Source organism: Mastigoproctus giganteus, chromosome 2, assembly GCF_048544385.1.
Source record: "Mastigoproctus giganteus isolate SK-2022 chromosome 2, ASM4854438v1, whole genome shotgun sequence".
NCBI lineage: Eukaryota > Metazoa > Arthropoda > Arachnida > Uropygi > Thelyphonidae > Mastigoproctus > Mastigoproctus giganteus.
The window spans coordinates 25562327-25584656 of NC_143576.1; the positions used below are offsets into that span (position 1 = coordinate 25562327).

At 38.7% G+C, this 22330-nt stretch overlaps 1 protein-coding gene across 5 annotated transcripts in view; it reads right to left on the reverse strand.

Moving 5' to 3' along the window:
* The window catches only part of LOC150089226 (transmembrane 6 superfamily member 1-like), a 160042-nt gene that overhangs the window by 116480 nt on the left and 21232 nt on the right, over nt 1-22330 (reverse strand). For all 5 annotated transcript variants that reach the window (XM_090390388.1, XM_090390385.1, XM_090390384.1 and 2 more), the window contains exon 2: nt 10052-10123. In XM_090390388.1, the coding sequence (XP_090246514.1) occupies nt 10052-10123 (72 nt within the window). The remainder of the gene's footprint in view (nt 1-10051; nt 10124-22330) is intronic.

The window sequence follows — 22330 nt, forward strand, 5'->3', positions numbered from 1 at the left end:
TAGGAGGTAAATTGCTGCTATGGATAAAGGGGTGGTTGAGGGGGAGAAGACAGAGAGTGGTAATCAATGGACACTGCTCATCGTGGACTAATGTTATTAGCGGAGTCCCTCAGGGTTCAGTATTGGGTCCATTATTGTTTTCTGTATTTATAAATGATATTGATGTTGGTATATCAAGCTTAATGTCTAAGTTTGGAGACGATACGAAGGTTGGCAGGGTTGTCAAGGACACTACTGAAACTATGCTACTGCAACAGGATCTGGAAAGGTTGAGCAGATGGGCTGAGAGGTGGCAAATGAAGTTTAACATTGACAAATGTAAAGTACTGCATATGGGAAACAGCAACCCCCAGAGCAACATATTAACTCTGTGGTACTACACTGACAGTGGCAGAGAATGAAAGGGACTGGGGGTAGTTGTGCAGGCAGATATGAAGTTTTCTTAGAAGTGCAGACGGGCTGCAAGAGTAGCTCATGGTGTATTGTCGATGATATATAGAAATTTTTCTAGCAGGGATAAGGAGGTGATTATTCCCTTGTATAAGGCAATGGTCAGGCCACACCTAGAGTACTGTATACAGGTCTGGAGGCCTCATTTCAAGAGGGATGTAGAGATGCTGGAACGAGTACAGAGAAGGGCAACAAGATTAGTGAATGGAACAAAGGGGTGCGCTTATGAAGAAAGGCTTAAGTTTTGCAAATTACAGTGTCTGGGGACTAGGCACCAGCGAGGTGATCTGATAGAGGTGTATAAAGCCTTGAATGGTTTGAGCATGCTCAATGCTGATGGGATTCTTCCTCCTGCTCAGAATAATCACCTGAGAGGGCATAAATTCAAATTCAGAAAAGAGAGACGTAGGATAGACGTGAGGAAATTTTCCTTTAGCCAGCGGGTGGTTGGTTGGTGGAATAGACTTCCATCCCTTGTCATGGAAGTTGATAGCCTAAATAAGTTTAAGGCACAGCTGGACAGGTATTTCGAACGAACAGAGGGGTGAAGTGGAAGTGGTTATTTTTTATTTATTTATTTTTTTTTTTGGCTGATGCTGCATAAGCTTGCTTTCTTGCCTCAAATGCCTCTACTAATGCTAATGGTAATGCTAATTAGACTGGTCACAGAAAGGAGTCAATGTGAACGGAGGGTACCTAAACCATTTACGATTTGCAGATGACATTGTGGTCATAAGCCACGATCCCAAAGAATTAGAGGAAAATCTTAATCAGTTATGCACGGTTAGTAAGGATTTTGGACTAAAGATGAATATGGCTAAAACAAAAGTAATGATGAACAAATATGCCACAGAAAGGGAAATAATGATTGAAGGAGTAGTAATTGAAAAGGTGGAGTCATATATTTATCTGGAACAAGTTATTAGCTGTAATAATAATAAATGGCTGGAAGTCAAGAGAAGAATAAATTTTGGATGGATAGCATTCAGGAAATATATTCACATACTGAAGAGCAATATAAATAACAAAAGTAATGATGAACAAATATGCCACAGAAAGGGAAATAATGATTGAAGGAGTAGTAATTGAAAAGGTGGAGTCATATATTTATCTGGAACAAGTTATTAGCTGTAATAATAATAAATGGCTGGAAGTCAAGAGAAGAATAAATTTTGGATGGATAGCATTCAGGAAATATATTCACATACTGAAGAGCAATATAAATAACAAAAGTAATGATGAACAAATATGCCACAGAAAGGGAAATAATGATTGAAGGAGTAGTAATTGAAAAGGTGGAGTCATATATTTATCTGGAACAAGTTATTAGCTGTAATAATAATAAATGGCTGGAAGTCAAGAGAAGAATAAATTTTGGATGGATAGCATTCAGGAAATATAGTCACATACTGAAGAGCAATATATCCCAGTTTGTCTGAAACGTAAAATAATGAATCAATGTATACTCCCCACCATGACTTATGGAAGTGAAACTTGGTCACTCACCAAAATAATGGAAGAGAAGCTGAGAACTACACAGCGAAGAATGGAACGAATTATATTGGGAATCAGACTGTTAGATAAGAAGAGAAACACATGGATTAGGCAGCAAACTCAAGTAAAGGACATTCTTATCAAAACTTAAGAACTAAAATGGTCTTGGGCAGGACACATAGCTCGAAGACATGATGGACTAAGAAAATAACAGAATGGTATCCAAAAGGAGCTAGAAGAAAACCTGGAAGACAAAGGCGGAGATGAATGGATGAAATTCATGAGTTTGTGGGTAGTAAATGGATAGCCAGTGCTCAAAACAGAAGGAACTGGAAAGTTGCTGGAGAGGCCTTCATCCTGCAGTGGATTGAAAATGGCTGATGATGATCCTCTGTATTTATATATACAGTATTAAATTATTTTAACTCAACGGTTGGTGTATTAATGTAATATCGTGAATATGAACTTTCCCAACCTCAGAGGTCTTTTTGAAGATATGGTTAATGTTTATGGCCATTCTGTATTGCAGCATATCCGTCAGTTCCAAAAGTATAGTGTAGAAGAGACCAAGCAAAAGCAACACCTAAGATTTGCATATCGTTGCAGGACGCATAGACTTATACCCAGGGGTTTCAGGATTAAAGCACCATTCAAGGATATTTGGATGGTGAGGGTTATTGCATGGTATCAGAGGAAGGTTTTGGATGTTTGGATACCGAAGTTGCATGACGATTTGAGGTGTAGTAGGAGATTTATTGGTGTATCTTTAGGCAATATTAGTAGTAGAGTATCCCCTGCTCACTTATTATTAGTTAGGAGGTTAGTTTTGGATAGAGTTAATAGGATCACTTATATCTATAGGCAGAGACATATTAGTAAGTTTAATAGATTATAAGAAGAACAGGCAGTTATATGCAGGGATAGTGGTACTAACTTTGTACATAATCTTAGCGGCAAACCTTTAACTAAAGCACAAGAGGGATTTCTGGATTTAGGACTCAAGTTTGCCCTTTTACCCTCCAAACCACCCGTTGCTGAGATAGCCATGGGCATAGAAAGGGCAATTGAGTGAATTACCGGAGTCTATAGCCAATCAAATTCGTACAAAGACTTCCCCATTTTATGCCAGGCAAAAACGGTGGCTCCTAACCTTACTATTAATCAGAGAAGAGCATTGAATGAGCTTAAACGAGATGATGAAATTGTAGTTACTGGCGGATAAGGGTAGATCAACAGTAGTATTAAGAAAAGAAGATTATCATAAGAAAGCGTTAGATTTGTTACAAGACAGTGCCACATATAAGATCATTCGGAGGAATCCATTAGCTGGTCTAGAAAGGCGTGTCAACAAGATTTTGCAACTCTGGTGAAGATAGGGAAGATCTCTAAGGAAATGTTTTGGTCTATGCATGTAACAGGGTGTCAGCTTCCCAGGTTTTATGGGCAACCAAAAACACATAAAGTAGATGTCACCTTACGACCCATTGTTTCTTTTATTGGTAGCCCTACCTATGCTATGTATAGATTTTTGGCAAAGCTGATTGCCCCCATAGTGGGATGGTCTGTATTCGTTGTTAAAGACAGTAAAGAATTTGTGGGATTTGTGAAGAGTCAGACTATAGGGATGAATGAGATTATGATATCGTTGGATGTAGTGTCATTGTTTACATGTATTCCTATAACACATAGGGTTCAATGTGTTAAAATGGCTCTACAGAAAGATGACACTTTAAGTGCCAGGTCTCATTTAAACATTGAAGATATTTGTTGTGGTATAGAATTGTGTCTTTTGAGTACTGCTATGTTATTTCAAGGGGTGATGTACAAGCAGGTTCACGGCACAGCTATGGATTCTCCTGTCAGCGCTATTGTGGCGAATCTAGAGAACAGGATTTTTGAAGGATTGGAGTTCCCTATGCGTAAGTGGAAAAGATACGTGGATGACACATTCACTATTGTTCAAAAGGGGGAGAGGAAGATGTGCTTAGTCTTCTCAACAGTTTTTCTCTGTTTATACAGTTTACCTCAGAGGTAGAAGCAGGTGGTACCCTCCCATTCCTGGATGTAATGGTATACAGATATGGCTCCAGGCTTAAAACAACAATCTATAAGAAACCAATGTGCTGGAGCCAGTACACCCACTACAGGTCGGCGCAGGCAAGGCAACATAAAAAAAGCATCGCTAAGGCACTATATGATAGGATTGCGACCCATTGTAGTACCTCTGAGGGGAGAGAGAGAAAGAAATTTCACGAATTGCAGCAGATCTTACGAAATGCGGTTACCCCCAGAGGATCGTGAATAAATATAGTACAGGAGTGGAATCTATCCATAGAGAATCGGCTGTTCCGATTACCACAAATTACATTCCCTACAATCTGGGCCTTAGAGAACGCATTGTGAGGATATTTCGGGGTTATCAAGCACGCTGTATGCAGCTTCCGGGTGGGAGGTTGCACACAGTAGTGTCGCAAGTTAAGGACCCCATATAAGGGATTCTAGTATTGGGGTTATATATACGAGATTAAATGTCCGGATTGTGGGGAATGTTATGTGGGGGAGACGGGGCAGCGGCTTAAGGATTGTCTGTGGGAACACACGAGTGCCATACAGACCGCAGAGTTTGATAAATCCGTTGTTGCTGAACATTTTTTGGAAAGACAGCACCAGGTCTCCAGAGAAAATGCTGTTAACCTTGATCGGGTGCATAGGTTCTGGGACCGCAAGTGGCTCGAGAGCTTATGGATTTGCTCATCCGATAACAATACTATGAATATGGATAGGGATGTGCAGCTTCACCCCCTTTTTGAGGCTATAGTCCTCTCAAAAGATGAGCGTTTCTGTTTACCACGTTCCCGAGCTGCTTCCGGTTCTGGGGCACGTGTAGGAACTTTTGTTCATGCGCCTGATCAACCACGTGTGCAGTGAACATGATACTTAAGGATGTGCTGCATAAGCATTATTTATTGTTGGGAAAGGAGGCGGATGCCCCCAAAAGATACAATTGTACAGTTTTAATAGTTTTAACGCTTTTACCTTATATATTTGATTGTATTTTATAATTGTACAGTTTTAACGCTTTTAACCTTATATATATTTTATTTTATTTTCAGGCTTCATTCACAATCAGTTATTGTAAATAGATTATGTTACAGTATCCTCTGTATTTATATATACAGTATTAAATTATTTGAACTCAACGGTTGGTGTATTAATGTAATATCGCGAATACAATATTTCTTAGTTAGTATGTAAAACCTAGTAGCTTCCAAGATTAATTCCTTGAATGCTTTCTATTTTGAATTTGCTGTTGGTAACATCATCAGTTGGTCCCACTGTATAGAATTTAAATATTGTCTCAGACCACCACAGTCACCTTTACAAAAGCAAAAACCCTTCCCTTTACCCCTGATGGTAGTTACCTCTTTGAGTAAATACCACTTCAGCACACTGTAATCACTGCCACCTAGTGGTTCCTTTATCTGCAGATTCTTAATGCATGAAGAATCACTACTGATAATCAGATCAACAGTATTACTCCCTCTAGTTACCTCCCAAACATGCTGATGTAGAAAACAATCATCCAGTAAATCCACAAAAGCCTTGCTAGTGTGTGAGTGACCAGCCCCCAAATTCCAGTCAATATCTAGGAAATTAAAATCCCCCATTATTAGACTCTCTGATTTACTGGCCCACTCTAGTTCCCTGTACAGTTTCTTATTACATTCATCAGAGTCAATAGGCCTATAACACACTCCTACTCTCAATTTTGATCTCCCAATGCTTATGTCACACCAAACTGACTTGACACTGCACTGTCCAGCAATGTCGACTGGCTTTACTTCCTTGGATTTTATGTGTTTCTTAACTAATTGCATAACCCCTCCTCCCTTCCGATCCTGTCTATCCTTCCTGTACACATTGTACTCCCCAAATTCCAGTTCTGCAGTCCCTATATATGTGTGACGTAAGTCATTAATCTTTGATATCCTAACAATATCTGCCTTTGATGATTTGAGCAATATCTCAAATTCATCAAATTTATTTACCAAACTCCTAGCATTGGTGCACATGCAAGTATACATGCACCAATTCCTATTCTCAGCTACTCTAACACAACCCATGTGTTTATTTGTACCGCAATGACTCCCAGCAGTCTCTGAAATAGTGACAAATGGGCCTGGAGTACTGGGGTCCATAGTTTAACAAATAGATATTTATTTAAAGTATACCCAGTATAAAATAAAATAAAATAAAATATTTCAGAAGCTTTCAGAACTCGTGTCCCTTCGTCAACTGACAAATTTGAATACATTACAAGCAAAGTGTGGCACGTTACTCATTCGTCATTGTTGTAGCACGGACGTGTGCTGCCTTGCGCCAGTGATCATCCATCAATAAAACGGTTGTCTCCAGGATTGGATGTATACGCATGCCTTTCTGGCGATTTAATGCCTTAGGGTTGTTCATTATGTTTAGTGACTCTAGCCATAGGCGGTGGCGAAAGTGTCGCGCGTGGTCCACTATCTCAAAGTCGCGCTTGGGGTCAAGATCGTGGTTGGTAGCCCAGAAATGTTCTGCAAGCGCGGACTGGTCAGTTTCGGCAAGCCGGATTGCTCTGTCGTGTTCCGTGAGGCGATCCTGGAGACGTCTCGATGTCTCACCTACGTAGCAACTGTTACAGGCCCTACAGGTGATACGGTACACTACATTGCTGCGTAAGACAGGTGTGACAGGGGTCTTCACACTGGAGACAAGTGAACGTAGGTTCCTACCTGGTAATTGTACACATTTGATGTTGTAACTTCTCAGGATCTTCGAGATCGTATCTCAGGATCTTCGAGATCGTATCTCGAAGATCCTGAGAAGTTACAACATCAAATGTGTACAATTACCAGGTAGGAACCTACGTTCACTTGTCTCCAGTGTGAAGACCCCTGTCACACCTGTCTTACGCAGCAATGTAGTGTACCGTATCACCTGTAGGGCCTGTAACAGTTGCTACGTAGGTGAGACATCGAGACGTCTCCAGGATCGCCTCACGGAACACGACAGAGCAATCCGGCTTGCCGAAACTGACCAGTCCGCGCTTGCAGAACATTTCTGGGCTACCAACCACGATCTTGACCCCAAGCGCGACTTTGAGATAGTGGACCACGCGCGACACTTTCGCCACCGCCTATGGCTAGAGTCACTAAACATAATGAACAACCCTAAGGCATTAAATCGCCAGAAAGGCATGCGTATACATCCAATCCTGGAGACAACCGTTTTATTGATGGATGATCACTGGCGCAAGGCAGCACACGTCCGTGCTACAACAATGACGAATGAGTAACGTGCCACACTTTGCTTGTAATGTATTCAAATTTGTCAGTTGACGAAGGGACACGAGTTCCGAAAGCTTCTGAAATATTTTATTTTATTTTATTTTATACTGGGTATACTTTAAATAAATATCTATTTGTTAAGTCTCTGAAATACCCTGCATCTCATTTTCCAGGCTGCTGCTCATTCCAATAGAAGCAGTGTAAGAATCATTTTCACCTCTGCCAGTGCCTACTGTTAATCTATTAGTCCTTGTATCCCCAATCTAGCAGTTTTCCGACACACCTAACACTGTCTCAATAGCATCAGCAAATATTCTTGCACCCTTTCTATTTAAGTGTATCCCAACCCTTTTTACATTGGTGCACATGCAAGTATACATGCACCCGTTCCTATTCTTAGCTACCCTAACACAACCCATGTGTTTACTACCGCAATGACTCCTAGCAGTCTCTGAAATACCCTGGATCTCATTTTCCAGGCTGCTGCTCATTCTAATAGAAGCAGTGCAAGAATCATTTTCACCTCTGCCAGTGGCTACTGTTAATCTATTAGTCCTTATATACCCCCAAGCTAGCAGTTTTCCGACACACCTAACACTGCCTCGATAGCATCAGCAAATATTCTTGCACCCTTTCTATTTAAATGTATCCCAACCCTGTAGAAGCAGTCTCTCCTATTAACAAGTACAGGCCAGGCTGAAAAAAATTCTACCGCTTGAGCCTTGCACAATCTTTCTGAATTGCAAAAATGAAATTTGCAAGTGAATTTGAAATTTGAAGTTGAATTTGAAAGTGCCTGCAATTCTTTCAGAATTGCAGGCACTTTCAAATTCAACCCTAATTCATGGCTTTTTTTCAACAGTGACCTGTACTTGTTAAGTAATTCCGCCGGTCTCCTACTCTTAATATCATTAATGCCAATGTGTACAACAATATCACCTTTTGTGCCCTTAAAAGATGATATCTGCTCTACAATGTCATCAACCTTTGCCTCTGGCAGACATATCCTGGTCCTGTACTGCCTATCCTTTTTACGTAGCATGTTCCCCGTTTCCATGACAATAGAGTCACCAACAACTACTAGTTCCTGTGGGACCAGCGCATTCTGCCTTGGTGGTTGCCGCTGTGTTGTGTGATGATCAAGTGCAAGCTCTGGCTTTGATGTGGCCAGCTTGATGGACCCCTCAATTTAGATCCTTCGAGGGCATCAACCCTATCCTTTAAGCTCTCATATAGGCCCACAACAATGCTGAGTTTTTGCCTGATTTCCTCACACTCCTTATATCGTGCACACACAAAGACATCCGCCCCCTTGGCAATATTATGTCCCATATCTGGTAAAAAAGTAAAGGTAAAGTGAAGCCATTATGAACCCACTGTAGGATGGAAGCCTCCGCAACAATTGATGCTGAGGGAAATGGACCATAATCTGGCACGCTGGTCCATTGCGGGTTGGCAGATAGACCGTATTCAGCAGTCAGAGGCTTGAACCCCAGTCTACTCAAAGAGCATGTGTTACTACACTTCCACACCTTACCACTCGGCTATGGAGGCCCGTTCCCATACCTGATTGCTCCACAAACATCAAGCAAGCATTGCATTTTAAAAGGCTGTGATGCAGAGGGCAACTGCACCCCTCAGTTCTCCCCTGAGTCACAGCACTCCATTTAGCTCGAGTCTTTTGCTTTGCTGCTCTGGTCTGAGTCATGATTTCGATTCAATTTCAATAAAATTTCAATTTCAGTACAAAATTATAACCCTAAACTTGTATCCCAATGCAGCTGTAACACTATATATCTATATATATTTTTTTCAGTATCGAGTATTATCTTCGAGTTTTGTTATATAACTTCCGTATCAAGTTATGTATTAATTAATTATGTTACATTTCTAAAATCTAAGTCGTTATCTTTGTTTTTCCAGTGTTTATGTACACTGGTTGTACTTTTTAAGAATCTTTGTGCTTCTTAAACAAAAACATAACCTCGCATTTCCTGTCTACTCTGTCCTTTCCATAACCATTAGAGTCTCCACATTCAAATTTTAAATCCCCAAAATCATACTGACAGCAGCATGTTTGTTATATATTTATGACTTAACCAATACTTCAAACTCACCAAATTTATTTAGTATGCTTTTAGTATCTGATCACAAAAATCAAGTATGCTCCTAGCATTGGATCAAACCCCTCAAAAAATTTATTTTGTATGTTCTTAGCATTGGTATATAAGCAAGTAAACATATGCCTGTCTGTGTTTTTAATAACTCTTACACAGTAAGAGTTATTAAATATAATGCTAGTGTACCCCCAGCAGGACTTCTGTCCATCTCCTGCTTTTCAGGCCACTGCATGTCAAAATACAAGCAATGGAAGGATCGTTTCCACTATTGCTATCATTAATATGTCTTTGTATTTCCTCCAATCCACAAGCTAACAGTTTTCTGACCAGCCTAACACTGCCTCAATAGCATCAATCTTTGCATCTCCTCTATTCAAGTGTATCCCATTTCTATTAAAACTGCCTATTCTTTTAACAAGCAATGGCTATGATGAGATAAAACTTGCCTATATTCAAAGAAGTTTTAGAATGAGCATTGCTAAATGCTAAGAGTTAGATGATTGTGAGTTTAATAAACTTTTAAAGCAATATACATATATATGGAAGGCAGTAATTTTATTTTATCTGATGGAACAGAGTTGTGTATTCAACTTTTTTTCATTTATTATTGCCTGCCACATGTACATAAATAATTTGATAGAAAAGACTGCATATTACCTGATATAATACCATCAAGTTCCAGTCCAGTAATAAGAGTAACGACACCAGTGAAGGCAAAAACTGCAAAAACTGTAAAATAAATAAAATACAGCTATAATAATACATTAATATGATTATGCTTTGAATAAATTCAAATCAGATTCTCGTAATGTGCCTTATGATAAATAAATTAGCATGCGCGCGTATGCACGCACGCATGCACACACAGGGATAGCTTGCAATAGGAGCACCTCCAACAGTGACTTTTAGTGTGAGGTCTGCTGTCATTATGCCACATGGTTCACTGTCACCAAATAAAATGGCAAAGCCTGACAATAAAGCATTCAACAGATCAACAGACAGGTGTTCTATGTGAAGAATGGGCTAGTGATGTGGTCTAATCATATTCAAATAAGGGATGTTCACTGTGCTAGACTTGAATGGATATCTCAGACACACCCTTCTTTATCCAGTGTCCTTGTACAGTTGTGTCTGATATATGAAGAGTAGGGCAACAATGGAAGAACCACCAGCTAGTGGTCCCATATAGCCCAGCCACCTAGGATGAAAATGGTAAGGTAATAATATCCAGTAACATTAAAACTGTTATTTAATTTATTCATTTTTATAATAACATAACAATTTGTATAAAATGTCACAACACCCACATCATTATAATGTTATTATAACATTATCATAAAGGGCACAATGTCCAAGGATGCACTTCTATTTGAAATATCAAAAGTTTTAAATGTACAAACTTGATATAATGGGTGAGGCATACATGGTGTTCACCTGAAATTTATCCAAACGTTTAGCCCATTAAACTACAATTTACTAAGAGATATTTCTAATTCTAATAGCTTAATAATTAAAATCTGCAAGTATTTGGAGACAACTAATGTGACAAATGAGGTCTATACTTACTTCAACTGGATTCACTTCACTCAGTGTTGGATCACTTCTGTTTAATTTGTTTAGTTCTATTAATCATCTTCAAGGTGAACTGACATGAGAAATGTTGATTGCTCTTCTCAGTTACTGCTTAATGCTTGTTGACTTTCATTGAAGTTCCTGTTTTGGCTGGTGTTGTAAAAGCTTTGTTTCCTTGCAGCAAACTGTCAATACTGATACTTAGGATAACATTAATTGACACAAGAAAGAAAGCTTATTCAGCATCAGCCAAAAAAAAAAATTCTCAATTCAACCATCCATTCACTCCAAAAGTTTGTCCACTTCTTCCTTGAATTTATTTAAGCTATCAACTTCCACAACGACAAATGGAAGTTTGTTCCAGCAATCAACTACCCGTGGGCTAAAGGCAAATTTCCGCACATCTATTGGACAACTCACTTTCATCAATTTCAATTTATGTCCCCTCAATTGCATAATGAGCATTATCAGAGACATATGGTGTAAGAAAGCAAGCTTATACAGCATCAGCCAAAAAAAAAAAAAAAAAAAAAAAACTGAGCAAGAGGAAGAATCCCATCAGCATTGAGATTGTCCAAACCATTCAAAGCCTTAAACACCTCAATCAGATAGACTCACAGGTGACTAGTCTCCAGACACTGCAATTTGCAGAACTTGAGCTTTTCTTTGCAAGAGCAACCCTTTGTTCCACCACTAATTTTCTTGCCCTTCTCTGTACTCATTCTAGCAATTCTATATCCTAAAATGATGCTTACAGACCTGTATGCGTACTCAAGGTGTGTATGAGTACTCATTGCCTTATACAAGTGGATAATCAACTCCTTATCCCTGCAAGAAAAATTTCTACATATCATTGACAAGACCCAATGCCCTGCTCTGGCAGCCTGTCTGCACTACTCAGAAAACTTCTTATCTGACTGCACAATCACACCCATGTCTTTTTCATTCTCCACTACTCTGAGTGTAGTATCATACAGTTGGTATCTTAATCTGGGATTACTGCTACATTATATGCAGTACTTTGCTTTTGTGAATGCTAAGCTTCAGTTGCCACCTCTCAGCCCATCTTTTTTAGATCCTGTTGCAGTAGTGTTCTGTCATTAACAACCCTGCAAACCTCTGCCTGTGGCTACTGTTAATCTATTAGTCTGTGAATCCCCCTAAGCTAGAAGATTTCCGACCCATTTCATTATTGTACTCATCAGAGTCATTAGGGCTATAACAAACTCCTACCCTCATTTTTGCTTTCCTAGTGCTTATGTCACACCAAACAGATTCAACATTGCCCTGTCCATCTATGTCATCTGGATGCACTGCCTTAGATTTTATGTGCTTCTTAACTAACAGCATAACCTCTCCTCCCTTGACCAGCACTTCAAATTTATTTACTATACTCCTAGATTGGTGTATGCAAGTATACATCCACCTTTTCTTATTTTTAGTTACCCTAACATAGCCCATATATTTACTTATTTCATGATGACTCCCAGCATTTCCTGAAATCCTCAGAAACTTGTTGCTCATTCAAATAGAAACAGTGCAAGAATCACTTTCATCTCTGCCTGCGGTTACTTTTAATCTATTATAGTCTATGAATTCCCCCAAGCTAGCAGTTTTCCGACCCAAGTAACATTGCCTCATAGCCCTTTATACTTAAGTGTATCCCATCCCTGTAGAAGCAGTCTCTCCTGTTAAGAAGCACAGACTACACCGAGAAAAATTCTACCCCATGTGCCTTACACAATCTCTCCAGGGCCGAATTGATTAACAAGGCACTCATCATATACTCCCTCCTACTGTGTCTGGGCAGGATTGCAGACACTTTCAAATTTATTCATGCTGAGTCAGCTTGGTGTCAAGACAATGCTGAAAAAAAGCTTTGAGTTAGGGTTTAATTTGAAAGTGTCTGCAATTCTGCCCAGACACGATAGGAGGGAGTATATGATGAGAGCCTTGTCGATCAATTCGGCCCTGGAGAGATTGTGCAAGGCTCAAGGGGTTGAATTTTTCACAGCCTGGTCTGTGCTTGTTAACAGGAGAGACTGCTTCTACAGGGATGGGATACACTTAAATAGAAAGGGTGCAAGAATATTTGCTGATGCTATCGAGGCAGAGTTAGGTGGGTCGGAAAACTGCTAGCTTGGGGAATACACAGACAAATAGATTAACGGTAGCCGCTGGCAGAGGTAAAAGTGATTCTTGCACCTGCTTCTATTGTACAATGTGTACAGAAAGGAGAGACAGGACAGGAAGGGAGGAGGGGTTATGCTGTTAGTTAAGAAACACATAAAATCTAAGGAAGTGCATTCAATTGATGTGGGGGGACAATGCAATGTTGAGTCTGTTTGGTGTGACATAAGCACTGGGAAAGGAAAAATGAGAGTAAGTGTGTGTTATAGGCTTAATGAATCTGATGAGTATAATGAGCAATTGTGCAGAGAAATAGAGTGGACCAGTAAATTAGAGTGTCTTACAGTGGGGATTTTAATTTCCCAGATATTGATTGGAATTTGTGGATTGGTCACTCACACTAGCAAGGCTTTTGTGGATTTATTGGATGATTGTTTTCTATCTACAGCAGCATGTTCGAGAGGCAACCAGAGGGAGTAATACTCTTGATCTGATTATCAGCAGTGATTCTTCATGCATTAAGAATCTGCATATAAAAGACCCACTAGGTGGCAGTGATCATAGTGTACTGATGTGGGCTAACTCCAATCAAGGGTAAAAGGAAGAGTTTTTGCTTTCGTAAAGGTGACTACGGTGGTCTCAGAGATTTTTTAAATTTTATACAGTGGGACCAACTGATGATGTTACCAACAGCAAATTCTAAATGGGAAGCATTCAAGGAAGTAATCTTGGAAGCTACTAGGCTTTTCATACCAACTAAGAAATATTGTTCAAGGTTTAGTCCTAAATGGATGTCAGATGACCTAATGAGACTTGTGGCAGAGAAGAAAAAAGCATGGGATGCATATAAATTATCAGGAGACAGATGCCTATGGTAGATATAAGACAGTCTGTAATCAAGTTACAAAGGATGTTAGTCAAGCAAAGGCAGATTACATGAAATCTCTGGCATACAATGCAAAGAAAAACAGTTAAAACTTCTTTACTTATGTAAACTCTAGAAGAGGATGAATCAGATTGGTCCACTTGACACTGATGGTTTGATTGTTGATGAACCTGCTGAGGTAGCTGACAAACTGAATGAATATTTACATCTACATTCACAAATAAGGAGGTCTGTAGGGAAGTGGAGGCCAGAAGCTTATCAAACTCTGGCAGGGAGGTAAATGATTTTGTAATAACCGAGAGTCAAGTGGAGAAGAAATTGTTGAAATTGAACATAAGAAAGGCAACTGGGGGGGATGGGATCTATCCAGTTATATTAAAGGAAGCAACAAAGGAAGTAAGCAAACCCTTAGCCATAACTATGAATGCTTCCTTGGACTTAGGGGAGGTTCCCATGGACTGGTTGACTGCAGTTACAGTTCAGACACAGCATGGGTTTGTTAAGGGGAGGTCTTGTCTGACAAATTTGATTGGATACTATGATGTGATTACAAAGGAACTGGATGCAAAAAATAATTTTTTATATCATATACAGTAAGTCCCTGATTTACGTAACCCAAGTTATGTAACTTCAGACTTACGTAATTTTTTTGCATTCCATTTTTTTTTTTTTCGGAATGTAAAATTTAAAACAGTAAAAAAAAATTAGCAATCGATAATGAAGAACATGGTACAAGCAAATTGCACAAGTGAGATAGAGTAAAGTTTATGAAGCTTAAAAAATAGGAATGATGAGAAGATTCTGAAAATTTATTTATTTTTTTATAGGATTGAAGATTTCAGTGAAGGGGACACACATTTCAACGTAACAATGTGAAAACCCACAAAATTCCAGCTGTCGGTATTATCACAAAGGCAATAATACAATCAAACTACAGATTGAGTTTACTACCCGTTTATAATAGATTGCACTAACAGAAAAGCCAAATAAACTGGAAACTGCAAATTGTTTTTATTTGCATGGGATCTTAATATATCTTAAGAGGTGATAATAATATGTTTCCACCTTAACCCTGTGAAGTTCTTTACAGAAAATTTCATTTTGACCGTTATCATGGTGCCGAGTAAGAATAAGTAACAGTGGTACTAGTAAATCTACCAAAAAAAAAGGAAAGGAAAGCAGCCAATTTCGATTAGAAAATTAAAATAATAAGGATGCATGGAAATGGTTGTTATTTGGTTTTTAGGAGCATTAGCAACTAAGGCCATATTACTCCGGGATATGCGGTGGTCATTCCCTGACCTTTCCGCATCCTCCGTATTTGGTGGTGACGGGCTCGAACCCCGGTCTAATCAAGAAGCGTGTGCTACGCACTGCTGCTCCTTCTCACCTGGCTACGGAAGCGCCTACATGGAAATGGTCAAACATTAATAAGTATCGTGCGGAATTTAGATTTGTCAATCAAGAGTGAACACAATAATAAAGGACAAAGACAAATTTAATATCAACATGTTCCAGGACTTCTTACATTAGTCAAGTTTTACGCAAAATTACAAAAATAACATAATATCCTCAGAAATGAAGAAAAATAGTTATATATTTTTTAATTAATTAGTTTTACAGGGTGTCCCAAAAATACACGGCATAACTTCAGGAATGAGTTCCTCATATGAATACAATAAAAATATTTAATATCAACATAGTTCCGGAAATGCTTGGTTTCCGAGTTTTGAAGGTCTGTCTGGGACACTTAACTGTTCACCTCACCTTATAGTAATTGTTCAAAATGTCCACCTTCTGCCTGAATACAGGCCTCACATCGACGTCTCATGGATTCATCAAGTTCCTGGCATGTTAATCTGCTGGTGGCAAGGCCTGTACCTGTTACAGATGGTAAGGATACAGTTGGTGTTCTTGCAACACTCTCCAAATAGTCGAACATTGAACAGCCAGTTGCATTGCTATTCTGCGTGTGCTGATTAGAGGAGTGGCATGCACAACATCCAAAATCTCCTCCTCTACTTCAGGAGTTGTAAATCTTGGTCATCCTCTGTTGGCAGCACGAGGTGGAAAAGTCCCGTGTTCACAAAGGCGGCAATGGATACCTTCAAACGTTTTCCTGTCTGGACATCTTCTTTCTGGGAACCTTTCATGGTACAAACGACGAGCCTCCAGAGCATTGCTGTCCGTCAAACCGTACATAAAGTGTATATCCGCTTGCTCCTGATTTGAGCACATGGTTGGAATGGAAAAACCACCAGATTCTGTCAATACCTTGTGATGAAGGAAATCACCTGTGGGAGATAAGACAATCCGGTTAATAACTCGGGAACCAAGCATTTCCGGAACTATGTTAATATAAAATATTTTTATTGTGTACATATGAGGAACTCATTCCTGAAGTTATGCTGTGTATTTTTGGGACACCCTGTATATATAGAAAAATAATTATATTATTATTATTAGCCATATGGTGCAAGGAAGCCTGAGGCTTATGCTTGATGTGCCAAGCCCATACTTGGCACACCCAGGGTCCTGAGCTGGATATCATTCTTCTCTTTCGGTAATTCCCTTCTATTTCTGACTCTCTCTTTCTCTCTCTCTCTCTCTCTCTCTCGGGGTAATTCAGAAATTTTTTTTGGTTGGTGCAGCATAATCACTCAGGCTTCCTTGCACCATATGGCTAATAATAATATAACTATTTTTCTATATATATATATATATATAACTAATTAATTGAAAAATATATAACTATTTTTCTTCACTCTTCTGAGGATATAATGTTTTTTTGTAATTTTGGCATATCAGGGATATAGCAGCAATACTTTATTAGTCATTCCCGAGTTACGTAAAACTTGACTTATGTAAGAAGCCCTGGAAGTATCTCTTACGTATGTAGGGGACTTACTGCACTTGCATTTTAGGAAAGCTTTTGATACTGTGGCACATGGAAGACTGCAGTACACATTGGAGCAGTGTGGCATTAAGGGAAAGTTGCTACAATGGATAAAAGGATGGCTGAGTGAGAGAAGACAGAGAGTGGTTATCAATGAACACTGCTCTTTGTGGACTAATGTTATTAGTGGAGTTCCCCCAGGATTTGGTGTTGGGCCCATTGTTGTTTTCGGTATTTATCAATGATATTGATGAAGATATATCAGGGTTAATGTCTAAATTTGTAGATGATACGAACGTTGCCAGGATTGTTAATGACAGTAATGATAGTGTACTACGGCAACAAGATTTATAAAATTTGAGCAGATGGGCTGAGAGGTGGCAACTGAAGTTTAACATAGACAAATGTAAAGTACTGTATATGGGTAGGAGTAATCCTAGAGTAACATATTAACTGGATGGTACTACACTCGGGGTAGTGGAGAATTAAATGGACCTGGGGATAATTGTGCAGTCAGATATGAAGTTTTCTGAGCAGTGCAGACAGGTTGAACAGTGACAAGACACCAAGAACAGTTCATGGTGTCTTGTCAGAGATATACAGAAATTTTGCTAGCAGGGATAAGGGAATGATTGTCTGCTTGTATAAAGCAATGATCAGGTCATACCTTGAGTACTGTATACAGGTCTCATTTGAGGAAAGATGTAGATTGTTGGTAGAAGTACAGAGAAGGGCAAAAAGATTGGTAAGTGGAACAATGGGCTGGTGTTACTAAGAAAGGGTTAAGTTTTGCAAATTGCAGCTTCTGGAGACTAGGCACCTGTGAGGTGATCTAATTGAGGTATATAGGGCCTTGAATGGGTTGAGCAAGCTCAATGCTAATTGGATTCTTCCTCTTATTCAGATTACTCATCTGAGGGGACATAAATTCAAATTGAGGAAAGACAATTGTAGAATAGACATGCAGAAATTCACCTTTAGCCAGCTGGTGGTTGGTAGTTAGAACAAACTTTCATCTGTTGTAGTGGAGGTCAACAACTTAAATTTAAGTATAAATCAAACTAGACAAACATTTAGAGTGAATGGATGGGTGAAATGGAGGGTTTTTTTTTTTTTTTTTTTTTGGCCGATGCTATATAAGCTTGCTTTCTTGCATCATATGCCTTTGCCTTTACTAATGCTAATGCTAAGGGGTTGCTGTTACAAGAGAGAGACTACAAATTGCAGCATCTGGAGACTAGGCACCTGTGAGGTGATCTAATTGAGGTGTATAAGGCCTTGAATGGTTTGAGCAAGCTCAATGCTAATGGGATGGATTCTTCCTCTTCCTCAGATTATTCTCCTGAGGGAACATAAATTCAAATTGAGGAAAGATAATTGTAGAACAGATGTGCAGAAATCTGCCTTTAGCTAGCTGGTGGTTGATAGTTGGAACAAACTTCCATCTGTTGTAGCAGAGGTCGAAAACTTAAATAAGTTCAAGGCAGAACTAGACAAGCATTTGGGGTAAAGGGATGGGTGAAATGGGAAGTTTTTTTTTTTTTTTTTTTTTGGCTGATGCTATATAAGCTTGCTTTCTTGCATCATATGCCTCTACTAATGCTAATCAACTTAATGCAAATAACAGTAATCACTACTATAGGGATCACTTCTAGTTATCGACTATTAACTTATAATTATTGATTACTTATAGACTATTCTATGGCAAGGTATAATGCTGGTGAGCAGATATTGAGATTAATCACTGAACTTATTCCTGTGGGAAGGTAAATGTGAGTATGTGCTGGTATTCAAGAGAGTTATGTTATTTTTATCAATACGTTTTTCTATCATTTGTCCTCTTTTATCCTGCTGTTGACATCCCCATAAAGAGTGATGTCCATTAAAATTCCTCATAATGCAAAATGGCAGGAGGAAGTTGGATTAAGAAATTTTCTGTATCTGTTTCTGTAAACAAGCACAATTTGTTGGCAGATATAGCAATAGTATTTAGGGTAATTCCCATCATACTTTTCACTACAATAACCTCCAAAGAGATTCATAACTGTACCCATCTAGATGGAATGTTGAAATTCACTATAATTGCTGTTGCTGAGGTCTTGTCTGTGCAAAATATAAAGTTTAAGTGACAGTTTTATTTAATACTCCAGCATGACCTCCAGGTAAGGGAAGTTTACAAAAAAATCATAAACAATCGCTAACTGCATTTAGCAACCACATGAGCTTGAACCATAGTTCACTCAGAAGGTATGTACTACTACACTCTCACTCCTGCCTGGTCACGTATCTCAGGCCCAAAATGTTATGTGGCCAAAAGATCCTTGTCTTCAAGATTACCCTGTAAAGTTCCACTGTAGCATAGTTTGCATTATTTGGTTTTATTTGTTTCTGCTTGTTTCCTGGATGCCAATTGATTATGACTTTTTTTTTTTTTTTTTGGAAAAGGTTGGTTTGCCAGCTATTGTATCATTATTTGCATGCAATTCAAGAAATATTTCTTCTATATAGGTTTGTTCTTTGACATTCATGCTTTCATTGTGGATTTTTAGTTTCTGTTTCAGAGGCTGTGGTAACAACTTCTGGAGGAATGCTTGAACTTGGTGGGTTAGATATCAGTGTATTGTTTGTTTGATGTTTGTCTACTATTCTTATTGCTGCTTCAGTTGTGAGTGAATAGATCTAGCCCAGTCTGCTATGGAGATGTTTGGCAGTACTAAGATTTTCATTTGTGATGATGCAGTACCATATGTTTTTTGAATCACATCTTCATATGAATTTTTGGCTTCTTTATAGGTGACCTTTTGCTCTACCTTATATTTCTGGAGCTGCTTCTCCCTTTTTCATATTTCACAGTCTTTTGAGAGAGGTGAATGACTGTCTGTAGTTTGGGTAGTGTAGAGGCTGTTGATTGCACTCATGGTGTGAGTGCTCCTTCAATCCCCACGAAGCACATACAGCCTGCTGCCCTGTATGCCTGATCTTCTGGCATTAGTAACACCATATCGTGTTTGGAATATATGGTTTTATATGACAAATCACATAAACTGCTCCCTCTGTGGTGCATGGGAGAGTTAGTGAACCGAATGAAAGGTTTATGTTCATAGTTGGAACAAATATGTTTGTTTTCTATGTAGTTTAACTACACAGAAAACATATTTATTCTAATTAGTTTCTTTTTTTTTTGTTTTCTATTTTCATAGAAGTATAATTAATATTATAAGTGATTTTACTAGGTCCATAAACTATAAATTTATAGAAATGCAACTGTATCACATAATATATAACATAATTTAAAATATGCATAGTTTTTACAGCCTTCAAATAAGATGGATTAATAGCATTATTATTTCTGTATTGCTTAGTTTCATGTGTTATTTTAAAATTAAATTTAGACTAAAATCCTGCCTCATACTAGAGCAGCAAAGCAAAGAGCTAAAAGTAGCAGAATATTTTGGTTTGAAGAAGGGGGAGGGAAGGACTGCCAAAGTCAGTTCTCCTATGAATCAAGATTATATTATGTGCTCTACCTGCTTCTTTGTGAAGTCATATTTAGTAGGACATGATAAAGACAAAGGGAATGTCTCAGTTTATGTTCCTTACAAAGAGCATGAGGAGGTTAAGTGAAAAATCAGATGGGCATATATGAGGTCTTGAATAATAGGGTTGATGCTCTTGAAGAACTCAGCTGCCAACCCAACTCTAAAGCCCATGCTTTGGCATTAGACAACACAATGAAATCTAGAACAGCAGAGATCTGTGGTCGTAGAGAAAGTACCACGTGAATTAGGGTTAAATTTGAAAGTGTCTGCAATTCTGCCCAGACACGATATGAGGGAGTATATGATGAGAGCCTTGTCAATCAATTTGGCCCTGGAGGGAATGTGCAAGGCTGAAGGGGTTGAATTTTTTTGGTCTGTGCTTGTTAACAGGTGAGACTGCTTCTACAGGAATGGGATACACTTAAAAAGAAAGGGTGCAAGAATATTTGCTGAAGATATCGAGGCAGTGTTAGGTGGGTCGGAAAACTGCTAGCTTGGGGTGATTCACAGAATAAAAGGTTAAAAGTAGCTGCAGGCAGAGGTGAAGGTGATTCTTGCATAACTTCTATTAGAATAAGTAGCGACCTGGAGCAAGGGGTGCTGGGCATTTCAGGGACTGATGGCAGTCATCATGAAACAGGTGGGTATATGGGATGTGTTCGGGTAAGTAATAATAAGGTACATGTATACTTGCATGTATACCAATGCTAGAATTATAGTAAAAGTATAGGTACATGTATACCAAGCTAGAAGTATAGTAAATAAATTTGAAGAATTTGAAGTGTTAGTCAAGACATCAAAGGCAGATATTGTTGGGATAGCAGAGACATGGTGACACACAGATATAAGGAATGCAGAACTGGAATTTGGGGAGTACAATGTGTACAGAAAGGATAGACAGGATAGGAAGGGAGGAGGTGTTATGCTGTTAATTAAGAAAAACATAAAATCAAAAGAAGTGCATCCAGTAAATATAGATGAACAGTGAACTGTTGAGTCAGTTTGGTGTGACATAAGCATTGCGAAAGCAAAAATAAGAGTAGGAGTGTGTTATAGGCCTAATGACTCGAATGAGTACAATGAACAATTGTACAGAGAAATAGTGGGCTAGTAGTAGTAGTGGCATGTGATGCAAGAAAGCAAGTGTATGAGCTTATGCAGCATCAGCCAAAAAAAAAAAAAAATACACCATTCCCTCCAAATGCCTGTCCAGTTCCTACTTAAATTTATTTAACCTATCAACTTCCACTGCAGATGAAAGTTTCTTCCAGCAATTAACCACCTGCCGGCTAAAGGCAAATTTCCGCACATCTATTCTGTCTTTTCTTAATTTGAATTTATGTCCCCTCTTATAATGGCAGATTTTAACTTCCCAGATATTGACTGGAACTTGTGGATTGGTCACTCACACATTAGTAAGACTTTTGTGAATTTATTGGATGATTGTTTTCTGCAGCAGCATGTTCGAGAGGCAACCAGAGAGGGTAATACTTTTGATCTGGTTATCAGCAGTGATCATTCGTGTATTAAGAATTTGCAGATAAAGGAACCACTAGGTGGCAGTGATCACAGTGTACGGATATAGGATTTACTTAAAGATATAATTACCATCAGGGGTAAATGAAAGGGTTTTTGCTTCCGTAAAGGTGAGTACAGTGGTCTCAGACAGTTTTTAAATTCTGTACAGTGGGATCAACTGACGATGTTACCAACAGTAAATTCTAAGTGGGAAGCATTCAAGGAATTAATCGTGGATGCTACTAAAAGTTTCATACCTATTAAGAAATACTGTTCAAGGTTTAGGCCTAAATGGTTATCAAATGAACTAATGAGACTCATGATAGAGAAGAAAAATGCATGGAATGCATATAAATTATCAAGCGACTCAGAAGCCTATGGCAGATATAAGCTAG